The sequence below is a fragment of the Arctopsyche grandis genome, chromosome 11 (genome assembly GCF_051622035.1).
Source record: "Arctopsyche grandis isolate Sample6627 chromosome 11, ASM5162203v2, whole genome shotgun sequence".
In the NCBI taxonomy this organism is placed as follows: Eukaryota; Metazoa; Arthropoda; class Insecta; order Trichoptera; family Hydropsychidae; genus Arctopsyche; species Arctopsyche grandis.
In genome coordinates, this window is record NC_135365.1 from 29,241,025 (window position 1) to 29,261,236 (window position 20,212).

The window sequence follows — 20,212 nt, forward strand, 5'->3', positions numbered from 1 at the left end:
TTCACTTGAAATATGCTTTCACTGTAACATCTACATATGCAGTGGAAATCGTTAAGCATGAAACTACGTAGGGGTATATATAATATACAAAAATATTTTTTCGTGATGAAAGAATTGAGCGTTAATAAAAAAATGCAAAAAATCTAATCCCTAGCAACTAATTAAAAGGCGTTTTTGTCAATGATAGTTTCCCTAATCACTCGAGCATTCCAAATAGCAATGAAATTGTACGTTTGTATTCAATTTGCACCATTCAACTACCAAATACCAATAATAATCTCATTGGTATCAAGTAAAACCACCACTCGCTAAAATATCAACGGGCACAACACTAGCTGTTTATGTATGTACATGCTTCAGAATGTACATAATCCGCTATGTAAAATTCGGTAAATGGGCTACATCCCAAATGTGAATCGCTACCAGGATAACCGCCGCTACGAAAATCGTTCGCACGGTTCCTGTCGCACGAAAATTCCTCGCACAGGAAAATTGAAGTACAGAAAACTGCCCAAATATTGCTCAACAAATGCTTTTTTGTACGAGATTTAGGCAGTTTTATGATCATTGTATCGTCTTAATATCGATTGGACCGAGACCTGTCTGGTCTGAGCTTTGTCCCTGTCACTGATTGCCGTATTTAGCATTTATTAATAAAAGAATATGCACTGAATAAAAATAAAAAATAAAAGAAAACGACAATTTGGTATATATTTTTTTTAATCCGAGTAAAAGAAAGTAAGATTAAACAATAGAGGAATTCCTAATAAGATGAGATACAGGCATAGAGGATTTTCGGTCAAAAGCATATTTTAGAAGTGGCCAAAAGCAGGGCTGGCAAACCTATGACACGCGTGCCAGAGGTTGAACGTTTGAAAATTTTGATGGCACGCGAAATATTTATCTTTTTATATTCAATGGAGTACAAAACCAAATTGTCTTTATCTAATTACTAAACTAGTGAAACCTAATAGCTCGATTTTTAAGCTAGCAAAACTGCTCGCAATACGAGTCTATGACTGGAGTAGGAAAATAGTTTTATTGGTTTATTTACTAATCACTTCTGGGTTGGACAATCACTTATGAGTTTTCATTGCAAGATATTATGATCCTTGTAACAAAAGTAGTAAATTTTATATCCACCCACGAATTAAAGAAACGACAATTTTTAGATTTACTAAAAGAAGTAAACTCGGTGCACAATGGGTAAATTCGTTCTTTCTTCAAAGTACGAATTTACACATTTATTTTGGAAAAGTTTTATCGATTATGTTGATGAAATAAGGCTCTTCTATATTTTTTAATAAATGAAATTCAAAATTATCATCAATTAGGTATCGAAATTAATGTTGTTTTTTTTTCGATTTATGTCTATTTAAACGAATTGAATATAAAAAGTTGCAAGGTATTTAATTTATAACGTAAAAAAAGCAATAATCGCGATATATATAATGTACATATATACTTATGTATCTATCAAAATTTTATCTAGATTGAGACGTTGTGTCGTTGAACTCTCAATTTAGACATTTTTGAGTGGCTGAATTTCGACAATATAGAAATGCAACTTATCGATTTATTTATTTAAAGTTTGGACCATTGTAGCATCACAGGAATTCTTAATACGCCACAATGGTCTAAAATATAACAGAAAAGAAAAGAAAAGAATCTCTAATTGATCTCTAATCCAGTTCTATCTGGAAACAAAAGTTTTTTCGATTTAAGAAATGACATGTAAATAATTGAAAATGATCGATTATCGAAAGTAGTTAAAAAAATCGCAGAAGAAGAAATACCAAAAACTTGGAATAGCATTCCAGAAATTTGGCACGCTCCCGTAAAAAGGTTAGCTACCCCTGGCCTAAAGGTTAGACTGCACTAAGCCGCACTACACTGCAGCGACGCAGCGCGACTCAATGTTGTTTTTATGGAATTGTATGAGATAGTAGAACGCACTACGATTGGCGCGACACTGCGCGTCAAAGTACAATGACAGTGATCAGATAAAATTGGCAAACTCTGACAAGAAACGATCGACTTGGATCGACAAATATCCAAGTCTAACCAGCAGTATTAAAGATTAGCCCGGGATCAAACCCAATAATCTTTTGATGCTAAACATAAACGCAACCACTGAACCATACTGCTGGCTAAGATGAAGACAAAAAGTTAAAATAGCAAAACTGCTAAAAATAAAAACAGGTAAGGCGAAAGGGGTCTACCTCACGGCACCGAAAGTCAAAAGATCGAAAATCGGAAGATCTTAAGTCGAAAGATCAAAAAAAGGGTACATGGTAAACGATACTATGTATTATAATATATATCAGTGGCATGCGGTGAAATTATCTCTCTTTTTGTCATACAGCCTTGTTTAATGTGCGCGAGCAGGATACGGGAGGAAAAGCCTGTTCCTCTTGTTCCTGTTGTATCCTGCTCGCGCAAATTTAGTGAGGATGTACGACTGGGGGGGGGGGGACAGAGAGTTTTACCGCACGCCACTGATATATATATACTAACGGTTTTTCATATGAATGCATGGTAAACGAAAATTTTCGATTATTTGACGGTCACCCAGGCGAAAGGTAGTGGTATTTTTCTTGTTTTTACCTATGTACAAGTGTTAAAATTTTCAATGAAAAAACGAGGTCACTGCGAGTCGAAAGAAACAGAACGGCGGAGAGAGTTGTGGTGCGTAAGGTATACGAGGCGAGAGTGAGAGGGTGGGATGGGGGTGCATTGACCAAAGTACGCTCTCCCTTTGTGTGTTCGATCTTTCATTAATACTTTTCTATTATAAGAGTTAACATTTCAAAAAAAATCGAATCGAATAGGTCATCCCATTTCAAAACCATACCGCCGAGCGTATGAAAGCATGGGGAGATGGTTGGATGGATGTATGGATGGATAGATGGATGGGTGGATGTATGTGTTTGGAGGAGAGCCGTCGGCGATGAAGTAAGGCGCCTCGAAGCGAGTGGTGGTAACGATTGATGTCGAGATGGTGGATGTGTCCGTTGAATGGGTGGTTGGGTGGGTGGATGGGTGGATGGGTGGATGGGTGGAGGTGCGCGTGCGTGGAGGTTAGGCGAGTCGGATCAATACGGCGGGAGTGTGACGTGAGCGAGTGAATGGGTGTGAGAAAGTGTATGTGTGGGGTGCACAAGATTGGAGTCAGTCGGCAGTCGGTGGGGGCGGCATGTGGCCGCGGCTGGTGGTTTGGCTGGCGCTGAGCGCTGGCGCGGGTCTGCACGCCAAACAATCACTCTTCACCAACTCCTTCTTGGTGCGTCTCAGGAGGGCTGGGGGCGCCCCTCTCGCCACTCAAGTGGCAGCCAGGACTGGCTTCGACTATCTAGGACCGGTAAGATTCACCCACTATCTATCAACACTAACCATCTATGCACATATTACACCCGCTTCTTCACTTTATGTAGTTGTATCATGATCAAACGTCACCGTGTCACCTCGTCGAGGGATACGTTTGCATCTGCATTCTCTTCTTCTTGTGTTTTTATTATAGAATGTTTTCTTCACTTCAAGACAAATTATTTTAACGCATCACTGATACACTACTTACTGGGGGGAAGTACTTACTTACTTACTTACTTACTCTCTAGATGGATGGAGAGAATGTCTTCTTTTTATTTTTCTGTCGTCGTTTCAAAACAAAAAATTTTATTGTATACATAATACTACACGGTTTTCAATAATTTCTCGAACCTATCGATGAAAGATTATGCCTTATCTGCTGTTATTAACGAGAATATGTGTATGTAATTATGTAAAATTAGAATAATTTTGTCAAAATATGTTATCGTATAAAATAAAAATACAGTATACAATATGCTTAGCAATAGTTCTGCTGTTGACTTCTGAAAGGAAATAACACTATTTAAAATATTCCAATTGTAATATTTCGTCGTATATGTACATATGTACAATATGCTCTCCAATGATTTCCCAAACCTACTAAAGATTCCGCATCTGCCTTCCGGATTGAAAGAACATTTTGTTTTTTACTTTAGTTAAGAATCTACTCTTCATTTTAATTACAAATATTTAAGTCTGGCTTAGTGGTATGTCTAAATGCAGATTACCTTCCCGTTGCCTTCTAGAAAGAAAGAAATCAAATAAAAATTCCAATATTTCTTTATCGTTTTGGATAAGAAGAAAATCTCTTTTTACAGAGAATATTTTCTTCATTTTAAAAATCGTGTCTTTCCTTTGACTTCTGGAAAAGACGAGCTTGTAGTAAATGAGCTAAGTTAATTTTTTGAATTTTTAGTATTATGTTGTCCATCACAGATATGTATTTTCGCTCTCTGAAGAAAAAAGACAGGAGAAGACGTCGAATTGGTGAAAAAATATAAGGTTGTGTCAATTTAAATTTATTACGGTCTCTTTATAGCTCCAATAGTTTTTATTGCCTTCTGGAAGGAAAAGAAAAAGATAAGAAATACGGAATTAGTGGATAGGAAGAGTACTAGGTGTCAATTTGAATTTATTACTGCCCAGCATATAACTGTACGTAATAGTTTCTCGCTTCCTAATTGGAGAAAAAAGAAAAAGAAAAGGGAAAAGAAAATGAATTAGTGATTGGAAATATGTAAATAATTTTATTATAGTTTATTACACTGCTATAATACAATTTAAATTATCATAGTAATTCTCTTTGCATTACGAAAGCATCTCTTCATTGTACTTCATTTTTTTAATTGTTAGTCTTAGTGTATTTGTGATAGTACATATGTATGTAAATGAAAATGACAATCCATTGCCTTCTGGAAGGAAAGAAATAAAAGAAAACGAATCATACAGTAGAAACAAAGAATATTAGAAATTGTCAATTTTTGCTCGGAACCATCGTATCTATCATAATAATAAAAACTACACCTAATGTTATAAATTTGGAATAAAATTATTTCATGAAAATTCATCTACATACATTAATTTGATCTACATACGCAAAAGACTCTACATTTGCGTTATTATAAAGACTGTGGAGTCGGTTCAAAATTTGCCGACTTCGACGCCGACTCCAACTGGAACGATTTTAGTAAGATCGACTTTTCTTGCGAACGTATAAAATTATTGGTTATAAAAATAGAAGTGATTTTCAAAATATAAAAAAATAAAGGAATTAATAAAATCACTAAAAATTGAAATGTAACCCAATTTATTGAATTAAATATTGGTAATAAAAGAGATATAAATAAAAAGTAAGTACATTCATAGTTTACGTATGTATGAATTTCATACATAAACAAATCATTCATTTTATAAAAAAAAATAGTAAAAATGGAAACAATCGCAATAACAGATTTGGTTGTTATGACTCCGACTCCGCTTGAAATGCTCCGACTCCTCAGCCCTGGTTATTATGCAAACAAACAAATCGACAAGGTGGTTTTTTGCCGAATTTGACTTTCCAATATTCTACCATAAGGTGCGTAAATGCTCTTACAACCATTGATAATAAATAATTTTTAAAAATAATAAATAAATGAAACATGTATTACAAAATATATGTACGTTTTCGTGTGTGATTATAATAAAATTATTTTTCAAGCATTTTATTTATTTCGTGCTAAATAAAATATTCAAAACGTTTCCTTTAGAAGCATGGATTATCTTGAGTAACGAACTATGTACTTGACCTAATCTTGCTAGATTAATGCTTAAGCCTTAAGTCTTTCGGACTGAAACAAAAACCAAACACGAACGAAATGCAAATTAGCGACGGCTAAGGAAAATGTGAGAAATTTATTTAATTTTTATTCAACACTTTTTTTTATATTACATACCGAATTCTATATTAAACGTTTTAATTCATTTCCACACTTTTTTTACAATGTCGTAATTTTTATAATGCAAATTTTAATACAATCATTTGATCAATTAGAACATGTATTACTTACTCCGTATCACCGAAACTCTGTTCTTTAAGACTTTCAAATTCAACTTAAATGTACAATAGTTTGGCGCGAAAATAGTAGTTTGGCGCGCATATTTATTACGTATGACTTTAACTCAAACGGAACTATATATTATATATATACATACATATGTATGTATGAAATAGCTGATAAGTTGATGTATAAGTAAATATGATACTTTATTAAGTCCGGGCCTGATATAGGTACAGAAGGTTTCATTAGTGAGGACAAAAATATAAAAATAATTAAACAATCAGTGTACATATATTTTTACAAAATGTTCATAATCTTGGACCTTATACATATACAGAAGGCTCAATAAACTTATATTTTATAATTTGCTAAAAATAAGTACAATTTCATAATTATTATAATTTAATATGGACTAAATTTAAGTTCATGTGGAGATAAATTGTTCAGAGATGGTGAAATGTTTGAACATCAATCATCATATGACGAGCTAATCACCGATTTTTATATCGAATATTCCCTTTTTCCACTTTTTTAAATGGAAATTTCACCATAGTTTATGTTACCGTAAATGTTCAATTACATATGTATGCACTGGTAGGTCACAAGTTCACAACAAAAGCTTTACATTTTAATGCAAATTCATATATATTTTGTGAAATCTTGATATTAAGAAGCAAATCAATAAGTTCGTAAAATAAAATCCCAGTGTGACTGAAATTTTGCTTGAATCATTAAGAGGGCTGGACACCAGCGCTTTGTCCATACAAACGTATTACAATTCTCCCTTCCCCAATTATGGTACTAGAGAAATTATTTTTTAATATGCTATGGATATCCACCATAAGCATGTTTCTATCTTTTTATTTTTTTTGATTAGTTATTTTTTATAGGAGCTAGGCGCCACCAAACATCTATAAAATCGCCTCGTTTTTACACCCACAAAAAGAGTACAGCGTGCTAATTTAACGGTTGATTTTCAAAAAAATACGAAAACACAAACATAGAATATATCTTTCTCATACCAATGATGATTTTTTTTTTAAATTGGTCCAGTTTCGGAGGAGAAAACTGGAGAATATGAAACCTCGATTTTGTTGATTTAAAATAGGTATTAACTGGTCAAAGCGCAACTGTCGCATTCACTCAATATTAAGGTTTCAATAAATTAAGGTTTCGGGTATCCAGCCCTCTTAAAAGTAAGTTGTATAGTAACTACATATACTTTAGTAGTATATATACATGTTTGTAACAGTAGTAGTATGTAGAGTAGGCAATATTTAGCTTAAAACGCTACACGAAATATTTAGAATATATTTCGAAAGGCACGTGAGAGGACTGGGAAAGAGTATGCGTCGAGAAATGTTTGCTTAGGAGAAGCGCGCGGTTTCGAAACGTCGTATGTACATATTTATGTACGTATATTATCGTGAAATATTGCGGTTATATATCAAACAATTCGCGAAATCTCCGCGTAATCAAAATTCTAACGCGTACCTACATAAAGGTATACATATACAAGTATTTGAATACTTGTACAGTCCCTTTGATGGTTAAATTCTGCACACTCATCCATCTATGTAAATATGAACATACATACATGCATATCTACTCCGCAATACTTATCTCTATAGTATATTATTAAACTGAATCTTCTCTGATATGTATAATAATTACGGTGACTATATTTTTTAATAAAGAATCGCTTTATAACTTAAAAAAATATATATAACTTAGTCACATCTAATATACAGTGCCGGTCACTGAAAGCGGAACCCCTTACAAAAACACGAAATTAGCATTTTACGCGTTTATTTGTATTTAAAGTCACGCCCAATTGATTTAAAACGAGGGTTAATATCATTGGAGTAATGTGTTGGTTAATTAATATGTGCTAATCATTACCTGTCGTGTAATGATTCGCGTGCCAATAAACGATCTTCCCTCCTGGAAGTCTGTCGTTTCGATCCAGTTCCCTTTTTTCATTGTAACGTTCCAAATTCCGGTTCTTTCTTCAATATTCTGAAGACAGTGGAGTTGGAACATCCTATTCTTGCGGAAATTTCTCCCAATGATTTTCCACCACTCGCCATATTCGAAATAATTAGTTTTTCTGTTCCGCGGCATGTTTCTTCAAATTATGTATATTGTTTCCACTCCGAAATCACAAAAGAAAATGAGTTCGAATCGAAGAAAGGGTGTGTATTTAAATAACTAAGTAGTAAAAAAATCCTAATATTTAACGATTATAGGTTTTATTATCCGAAAATCGTAAAATTTGAGGGGTTCCGTTTTCAGTGATTTTGTTTGTAAACTTTGGGTGGCAGAATTCGTGTCGTTAAATTCAATAAAAAAAACAAATGAATATTCAAATAAATTAAATTAAATGTTGACTATTAGATTAACCATGTTTAAGTGGTTTATATTACAAATACTGAGCGGGTGAAAAGCACTAGTTTATTATAAAATAAATATTAGCATACAAAATTTAGAATTTTAAACAATCATATTTATAACACATTATTGAAAGTTTAAAGACCGCTCGTACCGACGTATAAAATTAGGGGTAATTGGATTATTAGTCACATCACGATCGCCCAAAAGACAAATTTTGCCATGAAAGTCGCGAATACGGAGTATTTGGCACTCGAGTTCTCGTTTGTATGATAGTTAGCATTAGTATGATGGACTTTTCGGCTGCCAGATGTTCCGTTATAGAAATTTTAGTGACGTTTTGACGAGCGCTTTGTGACCAATAATCACTGAACCAATTTAGGATGGAATGCATTTGGACGAATGAATGCGGGTTTTAAATCAAAAATGCCATTTGCCAAATGCACGAAGAAAAAGATCCTCGATCTATGTGTTTTGCCAATGGTGTCGTATGCATGTGAAATTTGGACATTGAACGCCAAGTTGCTGCACAATGTCCAATGCACTCGAAGAAGTATGGAACGTTGTATGCTGTAAAAATTTGGCATTTTTTAAATGCTCATCTAAATATATAAAATTGAATGTCCGTTTGTCTGTTTGTCTCGTATAGGCTCCTAAACCACTAAATAAATTACGATGTAACTTTCAGGATTTGTTGTATGCATGTTCGGGAAGCTTAGTGTGATACAAACCGAGAAAAAATCTATTATCTATATATATATATTTATATAAAATTGAATGTCTGTCTGTCTCCTATAGGCTCCTAAGCCACTCAATCGATTACGATGGAACTTTCAGGATTTGTTGTATGCATATCCGAGAAGCTTACTGTGAAAAACAAACGGGAAAAAACCTCTTAATAATAATATTCGCAATTACGATTTTACCGACGTGAAAGTTTGAAGCGCCATTGTGTAGTCAAGGAAATGTGTTCGTTGGTAACCACGTTACCAGTTAGTTTATGACGACACGGCGTTGAAGAGACGTTAGTAGAGCTCCAACCATCACTTGAAACGGGAACGGGAATTGCATGCCATTGCCATTGTAACGCATGCCATGCCATTGCAACGCATGTCGGGTTCAGCTAGTATCTTATAAACAAAAAATAACAACAAAAACCATTATCATATTCGAATTCAGCGAGTCAAATTTAGTAACTATTGATTAGTTTGGGCTTCTGTAATTTTTTTGTAATCAAATACATGTTTGAATTGCATCTTTATAGTCGCTATTACAAAATAAAGGACAAAGGGGCAATTTTAGGATGTACTTAAGAGGGCTGTACACCTGAAACCTTAATTTTGTTACCGTTCCTTTCTTCGATATTTTATTTTATTTTATTTTATTTTAAAAAAAATCAATACCACAGAGACTTGACAGGTTGCCCCAAAGCGTCAATGTGATTTTAATACAAATAATAAAAATCATAAATAAAAAAAACATAAGAAAATAATAAAAATCATAAATAAAAAAAAAAACATCATAAATAAATAATAAAAATCAAGTAAAAAATATGTACACAAAATAAAAACAAAGAAATAAGATTGAAAAATTTATATCGTGCTATTTAGGATGTGTTCCACCAACTCAACATAACTGGCATCGAATAGGTCCAAGTAATGTGCCAGTAAGTTAAGGAGTCGAACAGCTCTCGAGAGGGGGGAGTTCATGAGCACGTTTGATTTAGCCCTAATTGGTAAAAATATATCATGTTTTCTTAAAACTCTACGATTTTCCGGGGCCCAGAATTTTAGTTTCTCCAGGATAGTGGGATTGTGAATCTCTCCTCTAAGTAATTTTACGAAATGTTTCCCAAGAAATAAATCTCTTCTCTTTGCCAGGGAGTTGAAACCCAAAGATCCCAAGACAAAGGCACTAGGGAACAGATATGGATAAAATCCAAATGTCTTCAGATATAAAAATCTAAGGAATTTCCTTTGGACTCGTTCCAACATTAGAGAGTAACGAAGTAGATAGGGAGACCATATAATGGAGCCAAACTCGAGCACACTGCGAACTAATGTACAATATAAGAGACGAATGGCAGTGAGCCCTAGTTCGGACGAATTACGGATTACGAATCCAAGGATTTTTGTTGCCCTATCACAGATATTCTCAATGTGAATGTTGAAACTCCAACTATTTTCGAAGACTATTCCCAGATCAGATATAAATAATTCTCTCTGAAGAAGAGAATCATGAAATTTATACGGATATTTAATAGGAGAACGAGAACGAGAGTAAGAAATGACCCGAATATATATATATATTGAGTCAATGCGACAATATATATTAATATATATATTGAGTGAATGCGACAGTTGCGCTTCGACCAGATAAAACGTATTTTAAATTGACAAAATCGAGGTTTCGTATTCTACTATTTTCTCCTCCAAAACTGGACCAATTTTTAAAAAAATTTCATCATCGGTATGAGAAAGATACTTTCTGTGTATCTATCGGCGTATTTTTTTTTAAATCGACCGTTAAATAAGCACGCTGGAATCTTTTCGTGGGTGTAAAAAAGAGGCGGTTTTATAGATGTTTGGTGGCTCCTAGCTCATATAAAAAATAATTAATCAAAAAAATAAAACGATAGATGCACCCCAATGGTGGATATCCATAGCATATTAAAAAATAATTTCTCTAGTGCCATAATTGAGGAAGGGAGAAGTATAGTACGTTTGTATGGACAAGGCGTTGCTGTCCAGCCCTCTTAATAAATAAATATAAAAGACAGAGCAATGAAATAAAGGACTGTCCTCTTAAATATGGTCAGCGTAATAATAATATACATACATTATAATATGCGGTGGTGCATTATTCGCAATGGCAATGTGGCGAAATAAATGCGTAATGGCACCCACACATCAATATAATTATTGTCGCTTAATTAAACAACATGCTCTGCCCGTATTGTGTACATATATTAAACGTTTACGTGCCGGTGAATACCGAATATAACTCGTTTGGTCGCTCCACTATGGCCGGTTTTGCTATCAATTCGATTATCTGAAATAAATATAGCGCATTTTTTACAAGGCTCTTCTATATTTCATTTCTCTCTTTGTGAATGGGTCTGTTTTGTAGTCCACAAGTGAAGCCGAGAAACTCTATTAGGATTAGGGACGCAGAAGCCTAAAGTGCAAACAGACAAGTTCTCAGTATGGCAAAAGAAAAGTCTATTTGCGTTCAAAGATTGAATTTTTTCGGTTAAAAGTTTTATTTAGTATTTATTTCGTGTAGAGCTAACCCGAAGGAATAAATCGCACGAAAAGGACTTGGTTCCATTTTGTGTTAAAAGCTCGCGTCCATATTAGATATTCACGCCGTATACGCACACGTCCAATATACATACATATATACGCACTTATACGTGTTATATAAATACATATATTTAGAGGAAAATATTCGCAGCACAGTTTACCCCAAGGATGTAATCATTTTGTGATTTATGACGCACCCTCGCAAATTTATAAAAATGTTAATTTATTTTCGACGCTGCGTAGCTCGCTTAACTTTTTCCCAATTCTATTTTCTTTTTTTATTTAAGTCAGTACTTATGTATTAAAAATACATGGTTTCATGCTGGAAAGGTTAAAATAATACGCGACAGAAAATTTACCTCTCAAAATATATAAATATATTTTTTAATGTCGGATCTACATACATCAATATGTAGTGTGAAAGTTGGTCTTCCATCGATGATATAACTCGGAAAATGCTGTACTATCTTCTGGATACATTTTTAGTTATACCTCACACCAACTTTTCGCCGAAAATCCGGAAAACCATCGAAGCTAAAGGGATTAAATTTGAATTCGTCAGAAAATATAACTCATCGCCAATCTCATGCCTTTACTAAATTCTTGCTTCTTTTTATTGTTGAATCAATGATTTATAAGTGTAAATATAAACAATCTAGTAAAAGATGTTTTTTTTAAGTGGTTTGCTTTTTGAATTGGTAACACTTTTTTCAACGACAAGCAATTTGACAACTGATTTGTGCTAAATTTGGTTTGCCATTTGATTACAAACAGACTTACGCCAGAACAACGCTTGTAAGTTGTGCAAATTTATTTCTAAAATCGTGGTTTAGTTCGTGAAACTTGCCGTGCTTGCTACGTCCATTTTACGGTCGTGATTTGGCCTCCAACATCGTGTGATTTAATACTTTTGGATTATTTTCTGTGGGATATCTAAAATTGCTAGCCTACGCTGATAAACCAGAGACGACGGACGACTTGGAAGCCAAAATCGGCCGCGTTATTGCCGATATACTCGAAAAAGTAGTCCAAAATCGGACTTCTAAATTAAGCTTTATTCGAACCAGCCGCGGCCCATATTCCCAACATCATATTTAAACACTAATAAAGCTTTCAACAAAGCTAATACCATGATTTTTATGTGTTTCATTTTATTCTAAATTTATATACATCTAAAAAAATTCCCTTTATATACTTTTTCTTTCTACAGAAATTTTAAAAGCTGAGTTATTTGGATAATCTTGCCTCTCAGATGTACACATTTTCAGTTCAGTCACCTTATTACGAGGAATGGTTCCAAATTTGTTTCAAGTTTTCGGTAATCTTAACACAGTCGATGGAAAACATCCCATTTGAGTTGTAAATAAACCAAAATAATAGTCCGGAGCTTACCAAACTCGCAATTTTAATGATAACTCGGTGTGTTCATTTATTATAATTTTTGGTTGTTGAAAACTTACAGAAAATTGAACTCAAACCTTAAAAAGCAATCGTAATTAAAACATATGATCATTAAATACCCAACACGTAAAGGAATAATATTGTTATTGCTCAAAAACCGTGCTACATTTTATGTGAACGCGACTGTATGAATCTAACTGGTTCAACTTTAGTTCAATAACTTTTTTTCATGTCTTATTGACAATAAGACATGAAAAAAAAAATGAAAGCTCAGATAGTAGAACGTTTTTTTGGCAACTAATTTTAGTTTCAAAAGTTTAAAAAATAACATCATATGTATTGGTAGTTACATTGGCAGCTGTATTGGATGTTAATGAATCCAGGATGATCATATCCCGTCATATTCAATTACTGTTTCATTCCTTCTTCCTTACCACTTTTGATTGCCTTCTATCTACTAATACGTAGAAGGCAAGAGTAGTTCACAGCAGAAATATATGTACTCAATACATCTTATCAGAATTTGCTGATTTTATTTTATTGACGAGATATTATCGAATCATTCTAATGTTTGAGCTTTTTATATGTATTTTCTGAGCTTTTTATATGTAATTCTGTCAATGGGAAAACACTCTTTTTATTTTGCAGGAGATGAACAAAATATATTTTATTTCACTCAATATTAAGAAATATTTTCGTACAATATAAATTTATACTACAAAATATTCATTCTACTCATGAATACATAATTTTGCACTTACCAATCTGTTCATAATTTATTAGCATTCGTAATCAGTGGGATTAAATTAGTAAAGATTTTAGGCAAATTTCATATCATTAATATCACAAATTAGAACGATATCACATTGTAATAAAGTGCCTCTAGGAAAATTCCACTAGTATCCCAACATAACGACTGCTTTTCACAGTATGTGCTCAATATGTACATAGGATTAGTGAAATAATTTCCAGGGATTTCATTACATATGTAATACTCTCAATATAAAAATGTCTAAGTTTATCCCTCTCATATCTTAGAAACGTCCAGAAATAACTCCGTTATTACGAAAGTTCTCGGCTATCTTACGTCAAATTCTCCAGTTAGATAATACTTGGGACACCCTGCACGAGTAAAGTATGTACTATATACATACATACATACATATATATATGTATATTTAATATAAAATTTTATATAACGTGTAAGCAACATTTGGGTCATCGACTACGAGTACGTTAAGGGGGACAAAACACGAGCAAACCAACGGGGATTCTTAATCTGGGACAAGTTCATCTCGAACACTCCATTTATTTATGTACATACATGTACATACAGTGTATCCTCGATTATACGGGTGCGGATTTTGAAAACGAACCGTTTTCAAAACGAAAAACTGACTTATGTTAGCGAATTTTATAATGAAAAACCATGAATCAAGGAGTTATTTCTTAACTGAAACGACGCAACTAATTTTATTAAACCCTTGCTAACGAAAATAATTACACTGATTGGCATACGGTCAGCTGCTGTACAATCTCTTTACAAAGTAAAGTACATGGCGAATCTAATAGTATTATAAATATTCATTTGCTTTTTTATTAAATTTATTTGAATCGAAAGAAATATAATATTCAACCAATTGAAGTGTCGTTCCCAACCAACATTTCATAGTTTCTTACATATTTACATACTTACAAAGTCTCTTTCGAAATTATACATATTTAAGATGCATAGGTGTGTTCATATATGTAACCAGCAACAATCATCATGGAAAGAAGTCTCGTAAGTGAACTCGAAACGGTAAATTTGCAACGTTTTGATAGTATCGTTAACTAGAAAACTAGAAAAAAAATTGTATCAGTTTGAAATTCCGTTGAAGAAAAGACACTCAAAAACGTAATAGATCTTCTTAAGAGGGCTGGATATCCGAAACCTTAATTTTGTTGCCGTTTCTTTCTTTGATATATATTATATATATATATATATATATATATATATATATATATATATATATATATATATATATATATATATATATATATATATATATATATATATATATATATATATATATATATATATATATATATATATATATATATATATATATATATTGAGTGAATGCGACAGTTGCGCCTCGACCAGATAATACCTATTTTAAATCGACAAAATCGAGGTTTCGTATTCTCCAGTTTTCTCCTCCGAAACTGGACCAATTTAAAAAAAATTCATCATCAGTATGAGAAAGATATTTTATATGTTTGTGTCTTCGTATTTTTTTAAAAATCAACCTTTAAATTAGCACGCTGGACTCTTTTCGTGGGTGTAAAAACGAGGCGATTTTATAGATTTTGGGTGGCTCTTAGCTCATATAAAAAATAATGCCTATGGTGGATATCCATAGCATATTAAAAAATAATTTCTCTAGTACCATAATTCAGGAAAGGAGAAGTGTAATACGTTTGTATGTAAAGGCGCTGGTGTTCAGCCCTCTTAATAAAGCCAGTTGTCTGCATTGATATTGTAGCATATGCTAAAAGGAGCCGCCGTTATAATTGGGTTTCGAGGATTATCTCCAGGCTTAAGTGCTGTCGGCTAACAATGGAGACCCCCGAATGGACTTAGTGGTCGGTAACGGCACCCAGTCACTTCCCACTGTCAGTTCTGAGAACTGACAGCGCGAAAGAGTGGGACTGCATGCCGAGACCGTGGAACTGCATGTCTAGTACGTGGCTATAACAATAGGTAAGCAAACGCGTCGAGGAAGATGCAGTTAGCGACCTGCCGTTTATAAGCAGGTACCTAATGCCCTTTATAAACAGTACTATAATATACGGAGCACACAATAAATGCTGTGAAGCGACTTTTATTTGGATCCTCCACTCACCCCTACGCAACAATATCATATTTTAAAAACAAATAAAAATAAACATTTCTAATTACCCATGCCCCCTATCCATCATTAGCCCATATTATCGAGAATAATCTGTATTTTTTATTATATACGTATGTATGTACTTTCATTTTGATGGTCTGAAAAGGCATTTCGTGCAGAATCGTAAACGAGTCCGAAATGTTTGTACGCGTTCTGACTTGACCTTTATATTTATATATTAATTTGCGAACAAATAGAGCACCCTCTCGGGTTTTTACGCACATACTTAATATCGGCGTTTTATGTGTGTGTAATGTTACTCGTGCATTACACACGTGGTGTTATTGAACGATACGGTGTTCGCATGCTATAAATGCTAATTAATTATGGTATTTGAGCGCAAGCACTCTACAACTGAATAATGTAACGGCAGATCGCATTATTCAACACCGAGTGTCGCAGTTTGCTGATTTACCACCATTTCGTGCTCGCTTCGACTATTCAAAATGGCGTCTTCGTATATTTTTTGTACATTCGAAGCTCACTTCAGGCCATATGGCCGGAACGTCTCTGCGTATCTTCTTTATTATAGGGGGCGGGGGGTGGGGGGTATTACCAGGGCCGCGCCTACCATATGTACAAATGTGAGTAACACACACGGGCGGCCGAAATATAAAGGCGGCTGAGAGAAATGAAAGTCAAAAAAATTAAATTCCTTAAAATATACGAAACAAGATATCGTACTTTTTAAAATGCATTTAGGTTGTTTTGTTGTATACTTGTGGATTGTTTTTGCAAGTTACAACTTCTAACACACCCGAACTATTATATAATTCAGGAAAATAGTGGGATAGCAGGTATAGCTTCGGTCCGCATATAATTATATGTTCAATTATCTTTGCAACTGCCATATGTATATGAATCAGCAAGGATTTTGGGTATTGGTTGGTCATCGAAAGAACAATGTTCTAGGTGTGGGATTAGAGGTAAAAAACACCATATTTTTATGAATGAACTTGAAATCGTTCAGTCTCTCTTATCGTCTGACTCTGTTCAGAACTAAATGTTTTGGTTTCCTATCTGTTTTTCTGGTTAAGGTTTTTGCACTACTCGCATGCACTTAATTTTTTTTTATTAATATGAATTATTACACTTATTGACAACATTTAAAATATGGTTTTTAAATGTCAAATTACTGTCAAAAAGTATATACACTCGATTCCGAACAATCTCGTCCATTGAATATTGGAAACATGAGAAGTTTCGCGATTTAGTGATATTTTATTTATTTATTTATTTTACAATTTCATCATCGTGACATTACAAATTATCTGCAGGTCGTTATTATGGCTAATTTATTACAAGACATTGAAAATTCATAATACATAATTATTACATACATATATGTATATGTAAATCGAAACAATACACAAAATCTATGGTCAGATATTACAAACATCTGGTGAAACCTGAGATATAACAATAACTTAAGGTTAACAACAGAAAATTGGGAATGAAAAGCCAATTTTACAGGAACTGTTTCAATGAAAATCAGAAAAATTGACAAACTCTGATAATAAACGATCGACCTCGACAAACCAAGGTCCGGCCAACAACGAGACTCTTAGTGGGAATCGAACCCGTGACATCAAACAAGAAATAATTAAATACTCACCACTAGACTACGCTGCTGGTTTATGTATAAAGTGACTAACAAAATAATCAACAACCAAATAAAAATGGAACTTTTTTTACAATTTCATAGATATTCCCGATTGTTGAGGCGCCAACAAGTGACCTTATATACCTGCGCAATCGTTGTTATCTTGAATGAAGCCGTACTGGCACGATGCGCATATTACATACGTAGGTACGTTCCAATAAAAAAAACCCTCCTTTAAATCGGCTTTGGCAAATAGATAATGTTAATCTGGTGATGTTTTTCAATAACAATTTTGAGCTTATGAAAGCTGTCAGATATTCATAAATATTCATCGGAGAGTGTGTGTATGTGGGAGTGAGTTTATGGATGGAGGGTGTCTGATATGCAAATGCCCCATAAATAACAGGCCTCGTCGACACGTAAATCAAATTGTCGTCTGGCTGTGTTAATTAAGAATGAAACTGTATCCGCAAATTGCGTTTTGTGCCAATCGATACCCCACTTCTCTCCTAATCTCCCGCTCGGTGACTTCTCAATTTCCAATTTAAACATGATCGTTTCACTATCGAATATCACAGCTGTGAATATCACGGCTGATTGTGCCATAATTGCATTCGCTTCAACTCCATCAGCTCGAAATAGGATTGGAACGGGGTAATGATTACGTGACACAACTAGGCTCATATGGACATACATACATAATATGCAAATATGGCGAGTTAACCCTATGAATGCTGACCAACGCCGATCGGCGTTGTTCTATAACTTAATTTATATTATAACTTAGTAAACGGATACCCGAAACCTTAATTTTGTTGCCGTTCCTTTCTTCGATATATATTTATTGAGTGAATGCGACAATATATGTATATCAAATACATATATATTGAATGAATGCGACAGTTGCACTTCGACCAGATAATACCTATTTTAAATCAACAAAGTCGAGGTTTCGTATTCTCCAGTTTTCTCCTCCAAAACTGGACCAATTTAAAAAAAAAATCATCATCGGTATGAGAAAAATATTTTCTATGTTTGTGTTTTTGTATTTTTTAAAAAATCAACCGTTAAATTAGCACGCAGGACTCTTTTTGTGGGTGTAAAAACGAGGCGGTTTTTTAGATGTTTGGTTGCTCCTAGCTCCTATAAAAAATTACTAATCAAAAAAATTAAAACATAAAAACATGCCTATAGCATATCAAAAATATTAAATATCCAAAGCATATTAAAAAATAATTTCTCTAGTGCCATAATTGAGGAAGGGAGAAGTTTAATATGGACAAGGCGCTGGTGTCCAGCCCTCTTAAGTTAATTTATAACTTTTTTGTATTTTGTATGAGTGCAGATGAACGAATGAATGCCGTTTTCAAATAAAATGCTGTTTGAAAAATATATATTTTGATTGTAATGACAGTGTGTACAAGTAAAGAAGTAACGAGTGATGGGATTGAAATGCCAATGTTGTCAATGTGGACTAAAAAAGTTCTCGAATGGTATCCAAGAGAGTATACTTAGCCACAAGTTAGATTGGAGTTATGAAAATTTATAAGGCTTGACGGATGAGCTCAACCCTTTGAATGCTGACCAACGCCATGAGCCTGAAATACGGCGATAGGCGTTGTATTTTGAGCACGTAAAGAATAAACAAGAATACTATCCGCTAAGCCTTTCAAGGTACCATTAAAAAATGCATTGAACATGGGTCGTGTAATTCGTGTCAACGTTTATAAAGACTGGTTTACACTGGAATTTTTGAATTTATAAACATAGCAGAATTTATCGATAGAAATCCTTTAGATTGTGGCTTGGAATTTAGATTGTGAGCATTACATTTTAACAGGAATGAAGAAGATGGAACTAGTTTTGGAAAATAGACTACTTTTGTTTATTTTATATTGTTGCAAGATATATAAGAGAGTCTAAACAAACCTTTACAAAACTCGAAATACTCGGTGGTAGTGATCTAGGGTTTGTTTGGATGAGCTACAATTTTCATACCTGTTTTCTATTGGATTTCTAAATAATTCTAGTTGGAAATGTTGGTAAACTTTTCAGCATAGCGAGCTTTCAACAGAAAACAGATAAAATACCCGACTATATGTAGATTCCAATATTCAATTTGAACAGGAAATTGACAGATTTTGAGACAGCGACCGAACAACACCAAGTTATAGAAAAATCGCGCGATTTAAAAATCACATATGTATATCTCCGAATCTCGAGCCAATCAACATTTTTTATTACCAGATTCGTGTTCACCGGGCATATATCTATAAGAAAAGTCATATCTCGTCTCTGAACCAAAAAAAAAGTCGTCATTTGTCGAACAGTGTAATCTAAAGACTTACGAAAAATATATATTTACATATCAACACAGTAGAGTGGAAATCGGATTGACAGTCAGATTTATATCCGGAATTTGTTCCCCATCTCAAGCACTGACACAAATCCTGCGTAGCTTGCTTCGATTTTGAGCCGAAGAAAACTTTCAATAGGTCAAGGGTTAAAATCGATTGACGAAACAGTGGAGATTGCTACACAAACCTACATCATCTATCTCCAATATCAAATTCGTATTATGACAACTGAGCTGTGATTATATTCAGCTCACTGTATCTCCGTTCAAACACACGAATACTGAATTTTCATCATTTAGACGTGTTACAT

The 20,212-nt window shown here is 33.8% G+C and overlaps 1 protein-coding gene across 1 annotated transcript in view; it reads left to right on the forward strand.

The window, feature by feature from the left end:
* The first annotated feature begins 3,128 nt into the window (after positions 1-3,128).
* amon (prohormone processing protease amontillado) overlaps positions 3,129-20,212 on the forward strand; it is a 39,051-nt gene continuing 21,967 nt past the window's right edge. Inside the window, exon 1 of the mRNA XM_077441029.1 lies at positions 3,129-3,361. Coding sequence (XP_077297155.1) covers positions 3,197-3,361 — 165 coding nt within the window. The 5' untranslated portion in view covers positions 3,129-3,196. The remainder of the gene's footprint in view (positions 3,362-20,212) is intronic.